The sequence below is a fragment of the Mauremys mutica genome, chromosome 11, assembly GCF_020497125.1.
Source record: "Mauremys mutica isolate MM-2020 ecotype Southern chromosome 11, ASM2049712v1, whole genome shotgun sequence".
NCBI classification, from domain to species: Eukaryota; Metazoa; Chordata; order Testudines; family Geoemydidae; genus Mauremys; species Mauremys mutica.
The window spans coordinates 29,468,854-29,485,779 of NC_059082.1; the positions used below are offsets into that span (position 1 = coordinate 29,468,854).

Here is a 16,926-nt window from a genome sequence, read left to right on the forward strand (position 1 = left end):
GTCTTCCTCTACTCATCCATCCCACATGGCCTGCAAACTCAAATTTTCTTCATCTGATTGTCTTGATGATATGAGATATCACTCAAATTATGCTGTAAACCGGGGCAATTACCTGCTCATTAGTGGTGTACAAGGTATAGCTAATATGCAGCAATTGCCTGTAGCATTTAAATTCAAAGGCAGAAAGCCTCTTAATGTCTTGTTTCCCCAGTGTCTGTGTCATACATGCATATAGCAAAATGCTGAAGAAAAGAGATGGCAGCAGTTTCATTTTGGATTTCATGGTAATACCTTTACTTCTCCAAATGAGGTTGAGTGTTGGTAGAACAGCAGTTACATGTCCAGTTCTGTACTGGGTTTCTAAGTGATGTTTAGTGTCCCTTATAATCATACTACTCAGGTATTTGAAGTGTTCAATGCACTTCAGTGCCTCCTCTGATTTGGGTAGGAATATCTTCACCTTTTCAGCAGACTTGTCACCAGTGTCTTTGTCTTTTTGTGTGATATCTTTAAACCTAACTTCTCTAGTTCTACCACTCTCTCTAGCAATTTTTGCATCTCTTCTTGCAACACTACAATCAAGTCAATATCATCAGCGAAGCAGAGGAATAATTTTTTGTCCATAGATGGGAATACCCTTCTGAAGGTTTCCATCAGTGGCTCTTAAGATTTCTGTAAGATAAATGTTGAAGAGAAAACAATGAGGAGTCCTTGTGGCACCTTAGAGACTAACAAATTTATTTGGGCATAAGCTTTCGTGGGCTTATGCCCAAATAAATTTGTTAGTCTTTAAGGTGCCACAAGGACTCCTCATTGTTTTTGCTGATACAGACTAACATGGCTACCATTCTGAAACCTCTTGAATAGAGTCGCTGATAGCATATAGTTCTATCTATTCTTATTTATCCTCAGATCAAACCAAATACTTGGCTTGCTCCCCACAAACACTGAAGCCATTTGACTTCCATAAAGCTTGTTATATTTTCAATATCTCTGACCAACTACAGTAACTCCTCGTTTAACGTTGTAGTTATGGTCCTGAAAAATGTGACTTTAAGTTAAATGATGTTAAGTGAATCCAATTTCCCCATAAGAATTAATGTAAAGGGGGGGGGTGTTAGGTTCCAGGGAAATTTTTTCACCACACAAAAAACTATATATTACATAGATATACACACAGTATATGTTTTAAACAAACAATTTAATACTGTTCACAGCTATTGATTGTGAAACTTGGTTGAGGTGGTAAAGTTAGAGGGTGGAAGAGGGAGGGCTATTTCTCAGGGAATGCCTTGCTGCTAAACAATGAACTAGCACTTGGCTGAGCCCTCAAGGGTTAACACGTTGTTAATGTAGCCTCTCACACAAGGCAGAACGAACATGGGGGAGGGGAGACAACATAGCAGACAGACAGACACACACCTTGTGTGTGTGAGAGAGAGAGAAATGCATGCTGCTCCTTTAAGTAAGCTGACCCACCCTTAAGGGCAATATCTTTTTAAGTGGATCAGGAAGTTGAGACAGCAGCTGCTGCCCCAAGCTCGCTCTCTCTCTCTGTCCATGACCCTTCCCTGCTCTATATGGAGAAAGGGTAAGCAGAGTGCAGGAGCAGGGGGGAGGGTGACACCCTGACATTAGCCCCCCCCTTTCCCCTCTTGCACAGCAAGCAGGAGTCTCTGGGAGCAGCTCCAAGGCAGAGGGCAGGAGCAGCACATGGCAGTGGGGGGAGGGACAGCAGAACTGCCCAGCAATTGATAGCCTGCTGGGTGGCTGCAGCACAGGGAACTTAGGGGAGTGGGGGGCTGAGAGGGGGGCTGCCGGTCCACCCTGGTTACAAGCCCCTACCAGCTAGCTGCAACGGGCTGCTCTTCCTGCAAGCAGTGGACGAAGCAAGCGGCTGCCAAATGACGTTAGAAGGGAGCATTGCACAACTTTAAACAAGCATGTTCCCTAATTGATCAGCAATGTAACAACAAAACAATGTTAACCGGGAGGACTTTAAGTGAGGAGTTACTGTACAAGATGGCACAATCCTCTTTGGGCAATGTGCTGTCAATTGTCTTAACAAAATCCAGAGACATACTCCAGCATTTTCTCGAATAGCACATGCAGATTGAATATTTGCTCCACTATACCCCTTTTTGGTCTAAACCGGGCTTGTTCTTTAGCCAGAACGTTCTCTATATTGGGCACAATCTTCTTCAGGATAAAGCACAACGGTGTTTGGTTGTGTGTCAATAAAGAGATTGGTAATTTCCACATATAGCTGGGTTCCTCTGTTTATTAATAGGAACCATCAGGGATTGTGTCCAAGTCTTGGGCTATCTTTCAGACTTTCAAATCACAGTGCCAAGCTTATGTTATGTGCCAATGAGTACCACTCCACCACCTTTAATTGGTTTTGCTTGGTGGTTCTCCATTCCAGGGCCTTTATTACTTTTCAGTGTCTGCACCACATCCTCAACTTCTCAGCAGAAAGCAGGTCTAATAGATACTTCAAATAGGATTGGCAGAGTCTACACTGGACTCCCAGTGTTGCTAACAACAGTTCATCTTAATTGGTCTAATCAATTATGGGAAATTTTTTACATATATGCATAAGTGCTGGAGGTGCTGTTGCACCCCATGTCGTGAGGTGATTAAATTGTAGACAGTTAAGACAATGAGTCCTAAGTATTTTCAGGCACCCTGGCTGCTAATTTTGTAGGGTTTTGTGTAACTTTTTTTTTAAGTATTCTTCTTCTCTGTTGCTGTATGAAAGACCATCGTAGACAACAGCTTAAACAGGCTGGACATAGTGCTGCCAAATGCACAAAGTAAACAAAGTGGAGATTGTCCTCTAATCCATTTTACTGTAGTTAAAAGAATTGTAGGTGTTACATCTAACGGCAGATATTGGAGATTTTTTTTTAAACTGAGCTTTTAAGAGGACAGTCAATTTGAAGATACTGCTCGGCAGCTGTCCTAGGTCTCCTCCTGAATCTGACACTTTTCCCACCTCGTCCCTGGCCTGCTGTGGGAAACCCCAACAACGAGAGCTTCCATTACGCTCCCCACTTCCAGTAGAGTTTCTTTCCTCTGCATCCGGCCTTCACCCCAGGGGCGCTCTGTCCTCGCGCAAGGTGGATGGGTGTCATTCCCCCACCCTCCTCCAGGCCTGTGTCTGTGATGCCTGCAGCCAGCTCCATCCCATGTGGCTCCTCTGCCGCACTGTCGCTTTCCCCCGCCTCCTCCGCCCATGGTGCTGCTGCCTCCCTTGTTTGTTCGCCTCGCACAAGCCGCTCTCCCTCCGCAGCCGGCGGCGGCTGTTCCTTCTGCCGCTGCCTCCACCCGCCATTGGCCGTAAACACCCCACCCCCCATTTTCCCTCCCTGCCGCTGCCAGGCGGGGAAGAAGCGGGGCTCTGCTGCCCCTGTGCCCCAGAGCAACTTGCAGCCGCGGGGCTCCGAACCAGAATCAGCGCGGGTCCTGCATGCACCTGAGCCGGCCGCAGGCGCAGCCGGGGCGCGCGTGTGTGGCAGGATCCGAAGAGGCGGCGGCGGCGGCAGCTACTGCCTCAGCGTGCGGGGGAGCGACTCGCATGCACTGGCCATGCCGGCTGGCTGTGCAGCCTGGCCGGGGCGGGGAGCGCTGAGCCTCTCGGCTGCGCCCTGACTCTGCAGCGGCGGAAGAGAGGGAGCCGTTGCCTTTTGCTAGGTATGGGCTGCTGCCCTTCAGCTGGGGGCTCGCGTCTCCTGCGGGCCGTACAGCCCTTGTGCGGAGTCGGCTCCGGCTCCGGCTGCGCTGCGGGGCATGAGCGCGCAACTTAGCCCGGACTCTGTACTCTGAGTTGCCCAGCAAAGTGCATCCTCTCCTGGGAGCGCTGCAGAGACATCGGCCTGGCCGCTGCCTCCGGCCCTGCTGGGGATGAGCCCTGCGGAGAGCACCGCTGGCCCACGGGCAGCCCCCGAGCCCCTGGAGACCCTGTGAGCGGGGCCGCTGCCCTCTTGCTGCCTCCGCCTTGGCCGCGTCCTGCTTTCCCCAGCACGGTCTCTGGTGCCCCGTGCAGGATGCCGCTTGCCGGGGGCAGCGCGCTGCAGCCCCCCGGAGGGGCTCGCTCGCTCAGCCCCGCCGCCCTGTCCCGCAGTTTGTCCCGCCTGCGCGAGTATCGGACCCGCTCCCGGATCATGCTGTCCCTGGGGGTCACCCAGATGGTGCTCGGATGCCTCATCGTCGCCGTCAGCTTCGCAGCCCTGGCTCTCACCACCTCGGCCAGGGTCCGGCACTCGTGTCCCTTCTGGGCCGGCTTCTCGGTAAGTGCCGCCGGCAGAACGCGCTGGGGCAGCCGCTTGGCCTCCCCCGTGTGCCTCGCGAAAAGTTACTGCCCCGTCTGCAGCGGGAAGAGAGGGAGGGAGGTGCCTCCCCACCCCCGGGACAGGGTAAGGGCAAGGGCCGTTATTTTCCTCTCCTCTCCAACGTTGGCAATTGAGAGAAATACGAAGTTTGTTGCATACCAGTGAGGTATAAACGCCCTGCAAATGAAATGGGAGTGTGTGTCGGGAGGTTCGGGGCGGGGGGTAGTTGTGTTTTTTGCCTCCTTTGGGGATTAATATGGTGCAGGTGTGTGAGTGGGCATCTCTCCATTTCCCGCCCTGTGGTACTGCAGCTTGCCCATTATTACCCTCATAGCTGCTTCAGGAGATTCTATTGCTGAGAAGATCATTTGCCTTTGGGATGCACCAGATTGCACCAAATGGCAAGTACTTTTGGAAAATGTCATACCCCTATCCATCCACCCATTGGTAAATTACGGTATGTGATTTATATTTTGCACATATAAAATACATTATTTGACCTGAAATTAATTTTATAAAGTATTTGCAAATTGTTTGGTTTTTTTATTTTAAAATATTGGGGGGTTGAAAGAAGTACTTGGAAAAGAATGGATCTTGCCACTTTACTGGTAGAGTGAATGGATTGACTCCATAATACTCAGTGTCAAAAAGGGGATAAACAAGATAAAATATTCAAATGATAAAAGTGTTACTTTCACATACAATCTCAATCCAGCTATCTACACCTTTGTGTTTGAGGAGTTGCTGTAAGGGACATGGGATCAGACAAGAACTTCAAGTCAAGGAAAAGCAGCCTCTTATGAATGCTTTACTTCTTTCTGTAGATGACAGAAAGAGCCAGGCACTTACTTTATAAGCAAGGTTTCCTGTTCTGATTTGCTGTGACAATTACATTTCCTCTTCTCCCCTTTACTTCCCCTTCCCACTTTTCTTATGCTGTACTCATTGGGTTAGATGTGACATGATGTGGCAATACTTATCAGTGAGACCATCAAAAAAGTCTGGTCTTGCTTCTATTGAAGTCAATAGTAAAAGAAAAGGGATGGGAGCTCTACATTGTTCTGAACCTTCCTGTAAACACAGGGTTTTTTTGTTTTGTTTTTTGTTTTTGTTTTAGATATCACACAGATTCCTAGTTATCACTGTGTTGTTATTGGGTTCAGTTTTTATGTAACTACTCTGGAATAATTTTGACTTCTAACCTGAAGAACTCTGTTTTTAGAGCCCACTGGATCCACAGTTATGAGCTGATGTCTCAAGTTCTTGACACAGGTTTTATGCATGAATGAAAATGTAACTACCAGAAACAGGTTGTGTTGGAGGTAATAAAATAAAATTAGAACAGCAGGAACAGATTTTAATGTACACATGTAATGTACACAAACCCTCACAGTTGCAGAAAGCAACTGCACTGTTCCACTGGGAAATGTAATATATGCCCTTGTGTTGCTTTAGCTTGGCTGAATGTGGTGGTTTCACAGAACTTCACTAAAACACATTACTAACTTGCTAGAAGGATATAGGTCTTTAAGTAAAGTCAGACCTGGCAAAGTAGTTCATTCACCCTACATATTCAGTATATTTTGTGTAAGGAGGTGTTTAAATGATTTTACTGACTTAGTTTCCTTTTTCCTATTGTCAGTTTTATCTCCATTATGCTATGTTAGCATGTTTAAAAATTAAAATTGCTGGACGTTTTTGATCTGGGCAGCTAGCCTAAATCTGTACTTTGTGTCTGCACTTCTAATATTAAAATTGAGACAGTGAAAATTCCTTTTATTAAGAGCAAAACAGGAATACTCAAATCAGTGGCAAAACCAAAGGTTACCAGGGCATTAATATCACTGAGCAGACTCTCAGTCTTGCTTCATTTAATTTAAAAGGTTGTTGGTTCCAAGATGTTTTTAACACTTTTTAATAATGTTTAATAAGCCAGAGTATTTGCAGCTTTAAAGTATTTGTTCAGAAAACATACTATTTGGTTCAGACCCAAGTCAACCTCTGTAAATATCTGGCAGAAGTGGCACATTTTCAAAATGGTCATGCTCAAACCAAATTATTTACTTGAAGTGTTTTCTGATTCAATCTAGCTCCTTGGCAGGGGAGAAAAAGCTCTGGATTCTGCAGCATTGTAGAACCTTTTCTTGGATTTTTTTCCCTTGCAGTATTTGGTAGCTGAGTCTGTAGTTTTGAAAAGAAATATCATTTTGCAATGGTCACCTGGGTTTTATAGTCCTCACACTGCTGTCTTTGAGACTGAGCTTAGGCAAACTCAAGTATTGCAGTCAATGGAGATGTCACAGTTCATAATGATGACATGTTAATTTCTTGTCTTCTGACCCCTTAAATAGTAATGTGCTCTTAAGACAGGACAGCTGTGTCAGGTTTGGGAAGTATGCAACTTGTCTGTGTATTTCAGTAAATAATTGGTGCATCTAACCTTTTATCTAGGTTTAATGAGTATCACTTCCATTAATGTGAAGTTTAGTCAGTCAGTACAAAACAAATAACTTGTAAAAACAGAATTTATTTTATTTTTTAATTTTATTTTTCAGATCTCTTTCTCTTATTTTGCAGGACACAAAAGATGTGTTACTGTTACAATAGTTATGGGCAGTGGCCAAGTGTTGGCTGACAGTCTAGTGCTGTTATATGTATTGATGTATTTGAAATTTCAGTACATGAGTGTGGTTCTTTCTGTGTCATAACTCAGAATCTGCTTCTAGGACACCTCTAGAACCACTTTTCCATGGCATAGTGGTATATGCAAACAGTACCATAGTAGGATATTAATGCAATGACATTGCTGTGGGTCACCAGTGATAATCTGTGCCATGTCAATTGTTTCTAGTGGGATGTGCTAGAGTTCTTTTACTACGGAGTTAGGTCGAAGGAAGCCACTTTAAGTTGACCTGTTAATGTATGTTTCTACGCTACCAGATCCTAAGTCGCCTCTAATGTCGACTTCTGTAATCCACCTCTGCAAGAGGTGTAGCACTTAACTCGATTTTCATGGGTTGACTGAGAGGTAGTGCAGATGCAGCATTGTGTAATTTGACTTAATTGGCCTTCAGGTGGTGTCCCACAATGCTCATCTGTGACCGTTCTGGAGATCATTCTCAATTCTGCTGCACTGCAGCCAGATACACAGGAAACAGCCCCATCCCTTCTAAATCCCCAGGAATTTTTGATTTCCCATTTCCTGTTTGATCAGCATTGGGAGCATGCCAGCTTGAGCACAGCTGATCATGGAGACTACGCTCCCCAAACACACTCCAGCCTGGTCTGCAGAGGAGGTGGTGGATCTCATTGCTGTGTGGGGAGAAGAATCTGTGCAGACAGAGCTTCGATCCAGCAGAAGTAACGTTGACATCAGTGGAAAGATGTCTTGCGGAATGGGGGAGAAATGCTACAGGAGGGATATGAACAGCAGTGCCATTAGTAAATAAAATAAAATAACTTCACCAAGCGTACCAGAAGGCAAGGGAGGTGAACAGTTGTTCTGCTGCTGAACCCGACACATGCTAGTTCTACAACGAGCTGCATGAGATTCTCGGGGGTGACCCTACCGGTACCCCCACAAGCAACGTAGACACCTCACAGGTGTGTGAGTCTAGGGACAACAGGGAGGATGATGAGGAGGAGGAGAATGGGAGACAGGCGAGCAGTGGATCCATTCTCCCTGAGAGCCAGGAAATATTTTTAACAAAAACTATTGCATTGTTTGCCATTTATATGAGGGAGGGATATATGGGATGCTGACGCAACGTTCCCATTCTCCTCTGCGATAATGTTTTGGGCCCATGAGGTATTGCACCAACTTCCCAAAAGTTTGGGATAGCTACTCACGATTCACTGCTTTTTTGCATTGATGCAGGGCTGCTAGTGAGGACACACTCCATTGAGACAATGAGCCTGGTGTGGGCACGCACAATTGACTTAATTAATTTGGAGGCTTGAGGTCAAATTAGATTAAGTTGACTTAATTTTGTAGTGTAAACAAGCCCTATATCTGTTTAAAACTTTACCAAGAAAGGTTATCAAATATTAGCAGGGGTAATTAATACTGCTTGGAAAGCATCAGACTTGGAGAACTTCTTATGTAGAGTGTTTGTGGGGTTTGTGCAGAGGTGCTTCTGGTGGGTCCCGTGGAACAGGAGCATGATACAAAGCCACCTCCTCCGACCTGGGTTTTTTTCCGGCCTATTTACCCTTTTTCCTTTACTTTGCTACGCTCCATGCCATGTACCACATGGAAGAAACATGTTTGCTGCTAGTCTGGTTAAACCATACTGTGTACAGGGCCAGCATGATCAATGCTTGCTCACCATATATAATGTACAAGGGAGCATGGATTTTTATGAACCAGTAGAAGACACAAATATGAGATAATGTACTGCACAGCTATGATAATGTTAGGAAAACATTGTCTGTCATAGTTATTGCAGATGGGTAAAATGGGTATTGAATTTAAATTCATCTGTTTCTACAGAATGAGATAAGCATGTTTTGTTTCTTCAATAAAGCTTTTATTTTTTATTTATTGCACTTCTGCTTTACCGAGCAAGTCTCCAGAAGGGATTGAAAATAAACTCAGTTATTCTTTTGACAAAGCTTATCTCTAGATGTTAAATAGTTAACTGTTAATCAAGCAGTTTTCTTATGTGGTTAATTTCAAAGAGTCCCAGGCACTTAAAAATAGCCACATGTACAGCCTCATCCAATATTCTTCCAAGATATTTATAGTATTTTCAGCAGAAGTCAGACATGGCATTGCAACTGGAAAACTACCCTGAAATTTTTCTGCTTGCCTCTTGAAAATATGCTTAGAGAAGCAGCTGGGTAAAGATGTGAGAGAAATAACTCAAATATTCTTTAAAACTTCATTTTCAACCAAAATCAGTCACAAATATAAACTACCAACAAACAAAAGTTCTCTGCACTAAAACCAAGGTAGTTTATTTCTCTAGCTCTTAATAACCCTTCCTTGATGGTCAAGCTCCTGTTTCAGAATTCTTATTGGACTACTCTGAACTTACTTACCCTTTTGGAAGGAAAAAATGTCAGATATGGGTGTTGATGGAAAATATCAACAAAAAGTACTCCCTAGAATTCAGTCTCCCTGAATCTTGGGAAATTGTACACTGAGTCTCCTCTGGTTGAGTACATGCTGATACTCAGACAGGAGCAGTCCAATATTTTATACACAAAGATACTGAGTCATCAGTTTTAAAATAGCTATAGAGCAAGAGGAAGTAGCTTCCATGTTTCTTGTTTCCTTATAAAAACATGACAATTCATTTAATCTTTGCTGGATTTGGAAGAACTCTCTGGCAGACCTAAACTTCAAATGAAATGAGTAGCTGAATACCAAGTTATTAGTTCCCTGAGGAATGCAAAATAATAATACATTTTAAAGGGGTTTTTCCAGTAACTTTTCTTTTTCAAAGATTTAGCTGCTCTGTTGGTTTGTCATAGGGAAATCACAGAGATAAGCTGGGTGAGGTAATATTGGATCAACTTTTGTTGGTAGAAGAGACAAACTTTGGAGGTACGCATAGCTCTTCTTCAGGTCTGGGAAAGGTACTCAGACTGTCACAGTTAACTGGCCACTGAATGGTGTCTTACAGTTTGTGTTAGCTACTTTCGTTAAATAATCTATTCCACGTTGTATTTAGCTGTGACAGTCTGAATATCTTTCCCAGACCTGAAGAAGAGTTATGTGTACCTCAAAAGTTTGTCTCTTCTACCAACAAAAGTTGGTCCAATAAAAAATATTACCTCACCCACCTTGTCTTTCTAATATTCTGGGACCAACCTGGCTATAACAACACTGCAAAGAACAATAGGGAAATTATGTTAGTTTTAGCCACAAGAAGTGCAGAAGATGATTATCATAGTCCTGTACTTTGTGAGATTGGTTAATGAAGTCCAGAGCTACAAGTAGGATGCAAGAACTCGCTAAGCATCTTCTAATCACTTTAGAAAACCATGCCTTTAATTAATTGGGGCAAATCACTTCCCAACATTTGGAAAGTTTTGTTTGAGAATGAGGGTAAGAGGCTGTAATATATACTTTCTTTTTTGATTCCTGTTCAGCTCAGCAGTGAGAAGTGGGTCCAAATGAAGTCTTTCCATCAATTTCTGATGTGTATGAGCTTCACGGCTTCAGTCATCATTAAACCTTTTTATTCGTTGTCATTCTTCACCATGTCTATCCAACACATCCTCAGTCTTTCCCTGTTTCCTTGCACTCTGGAATGCATTGCCACATGTGGTATCCTTTTCAGGTCCATTCTTGCCACGTGTTCAAACGATCGCAGCCATCTTTCTTGAATCTGCTGCAACAGCATTATTTTTGTCCTAGCCATTTTCTTATCCCTTCATTTTTCATTTTCTTCCATCTTGAATCTCTCAGTATTCCCTTCAGCTAGTTAATTTCTGCAGTCAATATCTTTCGTTTGTTGGCTTTCCTCATACTCCAGCATTCTGATACGCATAACAGTATTGGCATGACAATTGTTTTATATACACTGATTGATTTTAATTTTTATTGAAATGTCTTCAGCCTTCCAGATCTTGCAGAGTTTTCTGAATGCTGTAGCGGCTAGTCTGATTCTTCTTTTTATGTCATTTTCACAAATCCCGTTCTTCAATACTAGTCTTCCACATTACCTTTTCATTTTCCTCCACAATGGCTCAGTGAATGCTTTTCCTCTGTAGTTCTGACATTCACTCTTATCTCCTTTTTTATAGATTGGCACTATTATTGCTTTCTCCCATTTGTTCACCACTTGCTCTTGTTTGTAATCCTTGTTGAATAGCTTGTGAATCAGCTTTACCATGTGTTCCTCACCTGCTTGCAGCAGCTCTGCAGTTGTGTTGTCACTTCTTAGTGCCTTTTTTCTTTTTCAAACTTTCTATCAAGTTTCTTTGAGGAATTCAAACCTCATTTCAAGATTATGCCAAATAGTTAAGATAAGGCAATATAAGTTTAGAAATAGAGTGAGAGGGAGGGGAGGGCACTACACAAGTGTACCTGGACTGTATGGGCAAGTAATGACAATATTTTTACTTAGGAGAAAATTCTTGAAGGATCTTCACAACCTGCAGGTAATGAAAATTCAAGCGGTTTGTTTGAACTGCAGTCTGTTTCATAAACTTCACATTCATATTTTTGATCTGATAGTGAGACGACTGTTAACAACAGTAAATTGTTTTAGCATTATACCACAACTGGCAGTAACTTTTCTTCTATCACTGTTCTAGGGCTCTCAAAACATCTCGGGGTCCACAGCATTGCAAAAGTATATATCACAAGTGACTGTATGTGTTTCCACATTTATTAATTGTGTCAGAAAGGCACTGTAAGATTTGAGCCTCATTAATTCTCTCAGCAGGGAAAAGTGAACACTTTTTAAAATACTAAGTATGTGAACATAAGGACTTTCTTTGTATTTCTAATAACTGGAAGAACCTATCACTGGTTGGATGATGATCAAGGGGGCTGTCAAATGACTGTCAAAATTAGGCTACCCCAGCAAACCATTGAAATACTGAAACATGTCAGAAAATGTCAACATTGAAGTTCTACGAGAGATTCTAGAAGCTTAGGGGTAGCTGATGTTTGAGAAAATATTTATTCTCCACTCTCTGTTCTTCAAAATCCAAAACATTTTGGATGATTGGTTTATATATATGATGCAATAACTACAAACAGTGCTTTGTAACTCATAGAATATGTCCAACAAAAAACAGATTAACTATTAGGCTCTGGCTTTCTGGAGATTTACAGTAACTGTAAAGGCTGCTTAATTTGATGGTTAAACTAGGTTTATGGCCACTTTGTGGTACTGGAACTACTGGTGAATCTGGCCCAGAATATCTTCCTCACAGTTTAAAATGTATTTGGTGACCATATTTGGTATATTATTTAATTCTTAATTCCTGAGTATGATGATAACTACATTTATGGAACTATAGGAGTGGTGTCTGCTCTTGCAGTTATTTCTTGAAATCGTTTAGAAGTAGGCAGTTACAGAGATAATATTCCCTTCCCCTCAGATCCCAGCATCCCCAGAAAATCACCAGTCTCATAGATGGGGCTTCTCTATTACTGAAAGGGCATGAATGAAACTGCCAAGTAATTAATCAGATTATAATGATGTGGTCTTTATTTTTTATATTCAGGATGCTCAAGTTATAATTGTAGTTTCAATTTTTCTGGTTAGAAAAATAGGCAAATTACAGGCTGTAGTTTCTTTCACTTCAGTATACATATTTGAGTACAACGTTATGCTTGAGAGCCAGCACAGCTCCAGAATTTCTTCTAAAATGTGGTCTCTTCTTTCTGTTTGATTCCATCCTTAACTCTGCTGTTTTTTTGCCCTTATCCCATTTTGAAAGTAGATATAATATACTCGCTTAAATGCAACCTTGATATCACGAGAACTTGAAGATATTGTATATTCAGAGAGTTAAAAGCTATTTATATACTGTTCAGAAATAGGTAAAAGGTGTATAGGGAGGTTGTCAAGGTGACTCATGCAAACAGTCCCCCCAGTGCAAGGTCAGACAAGATACAACACACAGAAAATGTTCTTGTATTGAGGAGACAAGTGTATATTGACAAACTTGTTGGGTAGATTTCTGGAGCACTCTATATTCTATAATCGCATTATTATAAAATAGATTTGATTCCAACAGATGGCCCATTATTGGAGAGAAGGAATCTCTATGTCTATGCATGTAGTTTAACTTAAAAAGTATCTACTACTCCTAGTCAGTAAACTTTTTTGTCCCTCACATGCAGTAAATTGCTTTAGCACATCTTTATATGTAATCATGGTAGAGTGAATGGAGGATTAAAACAAATATAATATAAAAAGACTTAGTGATAATTATACGTTTTTCTCATTTCCTCTCCATTATTGCAGCAGAATTTTTCCTTCCTTCAGTGACCCTTTTCCTTTCCTTTGGGCCTTTCATTTATTGGTTGGGTAGTCAGTTGAAGTGAAGGAGTCGCTAGGGTGATGGTATTAATAGTTCAGGGGAATGGGGTTCTTCTGTTTTGAGCTGCAGAAAAGCCTGCCTCTAACAGGAAACAGGTTCTTATGGAAGTAAAGGTTGCAGTAATGAAGAGAAAATCAACTAACTGCTACTGTTGAACAATTTTTTATTTTACTTTTATCTACTGGACTTCACAGATTTGGCAAAAATTCAATACTAACAGTCACTTAACTGTTATTTCTCCCATGCCTGGCTTTCTCATATCTTGGATTTAAATGTTAACTTTGTTGCAGGTGAATGTTCTTCTTTGAGTATGTGTCATTGTGGAGCCTATAGTGGGTTAACATGCACCTTGTGTTCAAGACTGGATTTTTAAAAAAATTTTTTTTACGGGAAGTGTCCACCAAGGCATGCACCCTGTGACACCTCGTTCTCCCACACAAGAGCATAAAGACAGTTCCTTCTTATCCCCAATGGCAGCGAGACTGAACATGGCAAATGTCTGACTCATTTTCTGGAAATCATTGTGACCATTTCTGATTCTCTCTTTCAACTTCCATGAACCATATGGACCAAACTTTTCTGGTCAGACTTTCGAATTTTCTCTAACAGCAGAATCAAAACCTGCAGGCTTCAAGTCCTGTCCATTCCTCACTGGACTTAAATCTCCCTGAGAGATAGACACAGTAAGTGGCTCTTTTGTCTGGGGGAACCACATATCCCAAGCAGATGCTCAGTATGCTTATCCTTCTCTGAAAGGACCCTCTGATCGCAAGATATAAGTTTGAAACTCAGCCTTCTGAAACAGTCCATGAATGTCTCATTAGATGTGGAGGAAACAAGCTCCAGAATCCTATTAATAAGGCTGCTTCTCCTTTCTCTCTTACCTGATTGTGTGGATGGATGTATAAGGCGCATGCGTCATGGAAGCAATAGTGCACTCAGAAGCAGAGGCAAATTAAGATTTATTGGGGCCCTGGATACAACCTGGGCACCCCTGTCCCAATGGGCCAAGACCCCTGGCCACGGGCCATATGGGCCCGTGCATTAATCTGCCAATGCTCAGAAGACAGAGCAGAGGGAGAGCAGAGATAACTGTAGCCTCCCTATTATGCAGTTTGCCAGGTGTCACTTTCATACTTGCAACACTGTTGCAAATTTAACACCTGTAAAAGATAATTGGCAGTGTCTCTTTTTTAAATTCTATTAACTATAGGCAATAGCAGTGCTCTGTGTATTTGCATGGGGAAGCATGGTGCAAGTGTAACCTTGAGATTTCCTTTCTTCAGGGCACAAGATGAAGATTCATGGAAGTCAGTGTAATTTGTTGCAGATGCGGGAGCTGCTTTTACTGCTCCTGCGTACCTCCTGCAGGCTGATTGTCATGGGGCTGAGAAACATAGGGTCATGCAGGTTGATTTGAAAACCTGCTATAATATAGTGCATGAAGCTTTTGAAATGGAATGGGAAGAAAAATACTGCACATTGTGGTGCTTGGGGAGTGTGTCTGGGGAGTGTGTCTTTCCAGTCATAGGAAAAGAGAGCATAAAAATGGCTTATTTTAGCATCCCAGCAGTATTATAAATGATCTAAGTTTTCAAGTTTTGTTGTTTTTCTAGGCAGTCAGACCTGAAATAGTATTACAACTATGTCATGCCATATGAAGCTGTTTGTTTTATTTTTTTACTTTGATGGCCAGTTGGGTGGACGACTTGGACGTTTTGGCTAAGAATGAAACATCATGCCTGGATTTCAATTCCCTTTGCCTTATTGCTTGCTGGAAATGTGTGTGAGCATATTTACCTCAGAAATGCACTGGGCTGCACACCCACAACTAGCTACATGTAATGTGGTATATTGAAAAACTTGAGAATGGGCAAGTTCAAACTAGCATTTTCAAGTTCATTTATTGAGTCATTAGCAGCTACCTAACTAGTTATATCTTTCTGTGATGAGGTGTACCAGGCCCTCTGAGGCCCCCTGCTGGACATCTTGAGGTCCTACCACACCCCAACCAGGAAAGGAGTAGTGAAGTTGGGTCCTCCAGGCCTACCTAGAAAGGCAGCCAATCAGAGTGCAGCAGGCTTAGATAAAAGGAGCTGCAGGGCCCTAAGTAGGTCAGTTCCTTGCTTGGACCAGAAGGGTGAGAAGGGATTGGAAGACTGTGAAAATCTCCAGGTGAGGAGGAGAGGGAGGGACCCTGCTCAAGCAGGGATAGGACAAAGAAACTTTCCAGGCAGGAAGCTTTTGGAGAGTGCTCAAGCAGGGAACACATGGAGAGAGACCTGGGACTATAACCCTAAGGTAAGGGGTGAAGGAGTTGGACCAACTGGGAAGCAGCACAGGGAATTTAGGAGCAACTATTAAGGGAAGCAGTACATGGCTGCTGTTTACAGGGTCCCTGGGTTGAGACCCAGAGTAGTGGGTGTGCCTGGGTCCCCCCAGTGGGGAAGTGGCCTAAGTCCCAAAGGGGGGGACAAGACTCTGCTAAAAGGCCAAGAAAAGTGGCTAGATTTAAAGGGGCTGAAGAGAAAAGGCACCCTGCGGAAGGAAGGGCTGAGTCCAGTTTAACAGGGAATTGGAAGACTTTTGTTTGTGGGGGTTTTTTTGGACTTGAGTACCCTGGAAGGGGTTTGTCCATTTTAGACTGTGAGACTTGGCAAAGGGTCAGAATGTAGGTCTGTAATACAACTGCAGTAGTGACCATTATCCCTTGTTGTGTTTAGTGCTTCTGGAGTGATACTGTTTCTTCCCTCCCCTGGCCTAACCCATTGCTATCCTCTAAGATAGTGTGTGAAGCAGTATTGAGGTATTCACCCACGAAAGCTCATGCTGCAAAACTTCTGTTAGTCTATAAGGTGCCACAGGATTCTTTGCTGCTTCTACAGAACCAGACTAACACGGCTACCCCTCTGAGTATTGAGGAAATACATTAAGCTTCCCCTAACTGTGACTGTACTCTGTGGTACGTAATGGGGCGACTTTAAGTAAAACGTTATTTGTAAGCTTGTTTAGGTTCTTGGTCAGTACTAATACACACAGCTGTTCCTGTGACAGTTACACTGAAAAGTATGACATTATTATCTTAAAAAGCATTTAACTTAAGTAGATTTGTTCAGCTGTTACACTGCCAACTTGCCCTTATGAGCTTTTCTCTCCTCTGGAGCTCCGTTAATGGACCTGTGTACTCACATAATTGGAATTTGTTTCCATTGTAATCAATGAAAAATGTAGTAAATATAACATGTCTGGAAAATCTTTTGTCCTTTCTAAACTGTAATTATTATTTATTGCCTTTTTATTTCATTCTTTGAATAGTGGATCTATGTACATAGACTGATTCTGCAAAAGTAAAATCCTTGTGAAATGAATAGTATGCACATGTAACATGTAGTGATCAGCTCTCTAATTCAGGGTAGATTTGATTTAAATCACTGGTGAGGAAGACTCAATTTAATCATAGATTTCTACATAAAAGTGCATTCTTGTTGGTTGTTATAACCTTAATACATATTCTTCACAACTCAGAGATGTAGGTTTCATTTTTAGAAGGTACACACTATACATTTTTAAAGTGATTTAT

At 42.4% G+C, this 16,926-nt stretch overlaps 1 protein-coding gene across 3 annotated transcripts in view; it reads left to right on the top strand.

Moving 5' to 3' along the window:
* Window positions 1-3,331: 3,331 nt before the first annotated feature.
* The window catches only part of FAM189A1 (family with sequence similarity 189 member A1), a 414,937-nt gene continuing 401,342 nt past the window's right edge, over window positions 3,332-16,926 (top strand). For 2 of the 3 annotated variants that reach the window (XM_044980043.1, XM_044980044.1), the window contains exon 1: window positions 3,797-4,292. In XM_044980043.1, the coding sequence (XP_044835978.1) occupies window positions 4,050-4,292 (243 nt within the window). In that variant the 5' untranslated portion in view covers window positions 3,797-4,049. Of the gene's footprint in view, window positions 3,697-3,796; window positions 4,293-16,926 lie in introns of those variants that run through there. The other variant, XM_044980045.1, reaches the window with a different exon arrangement.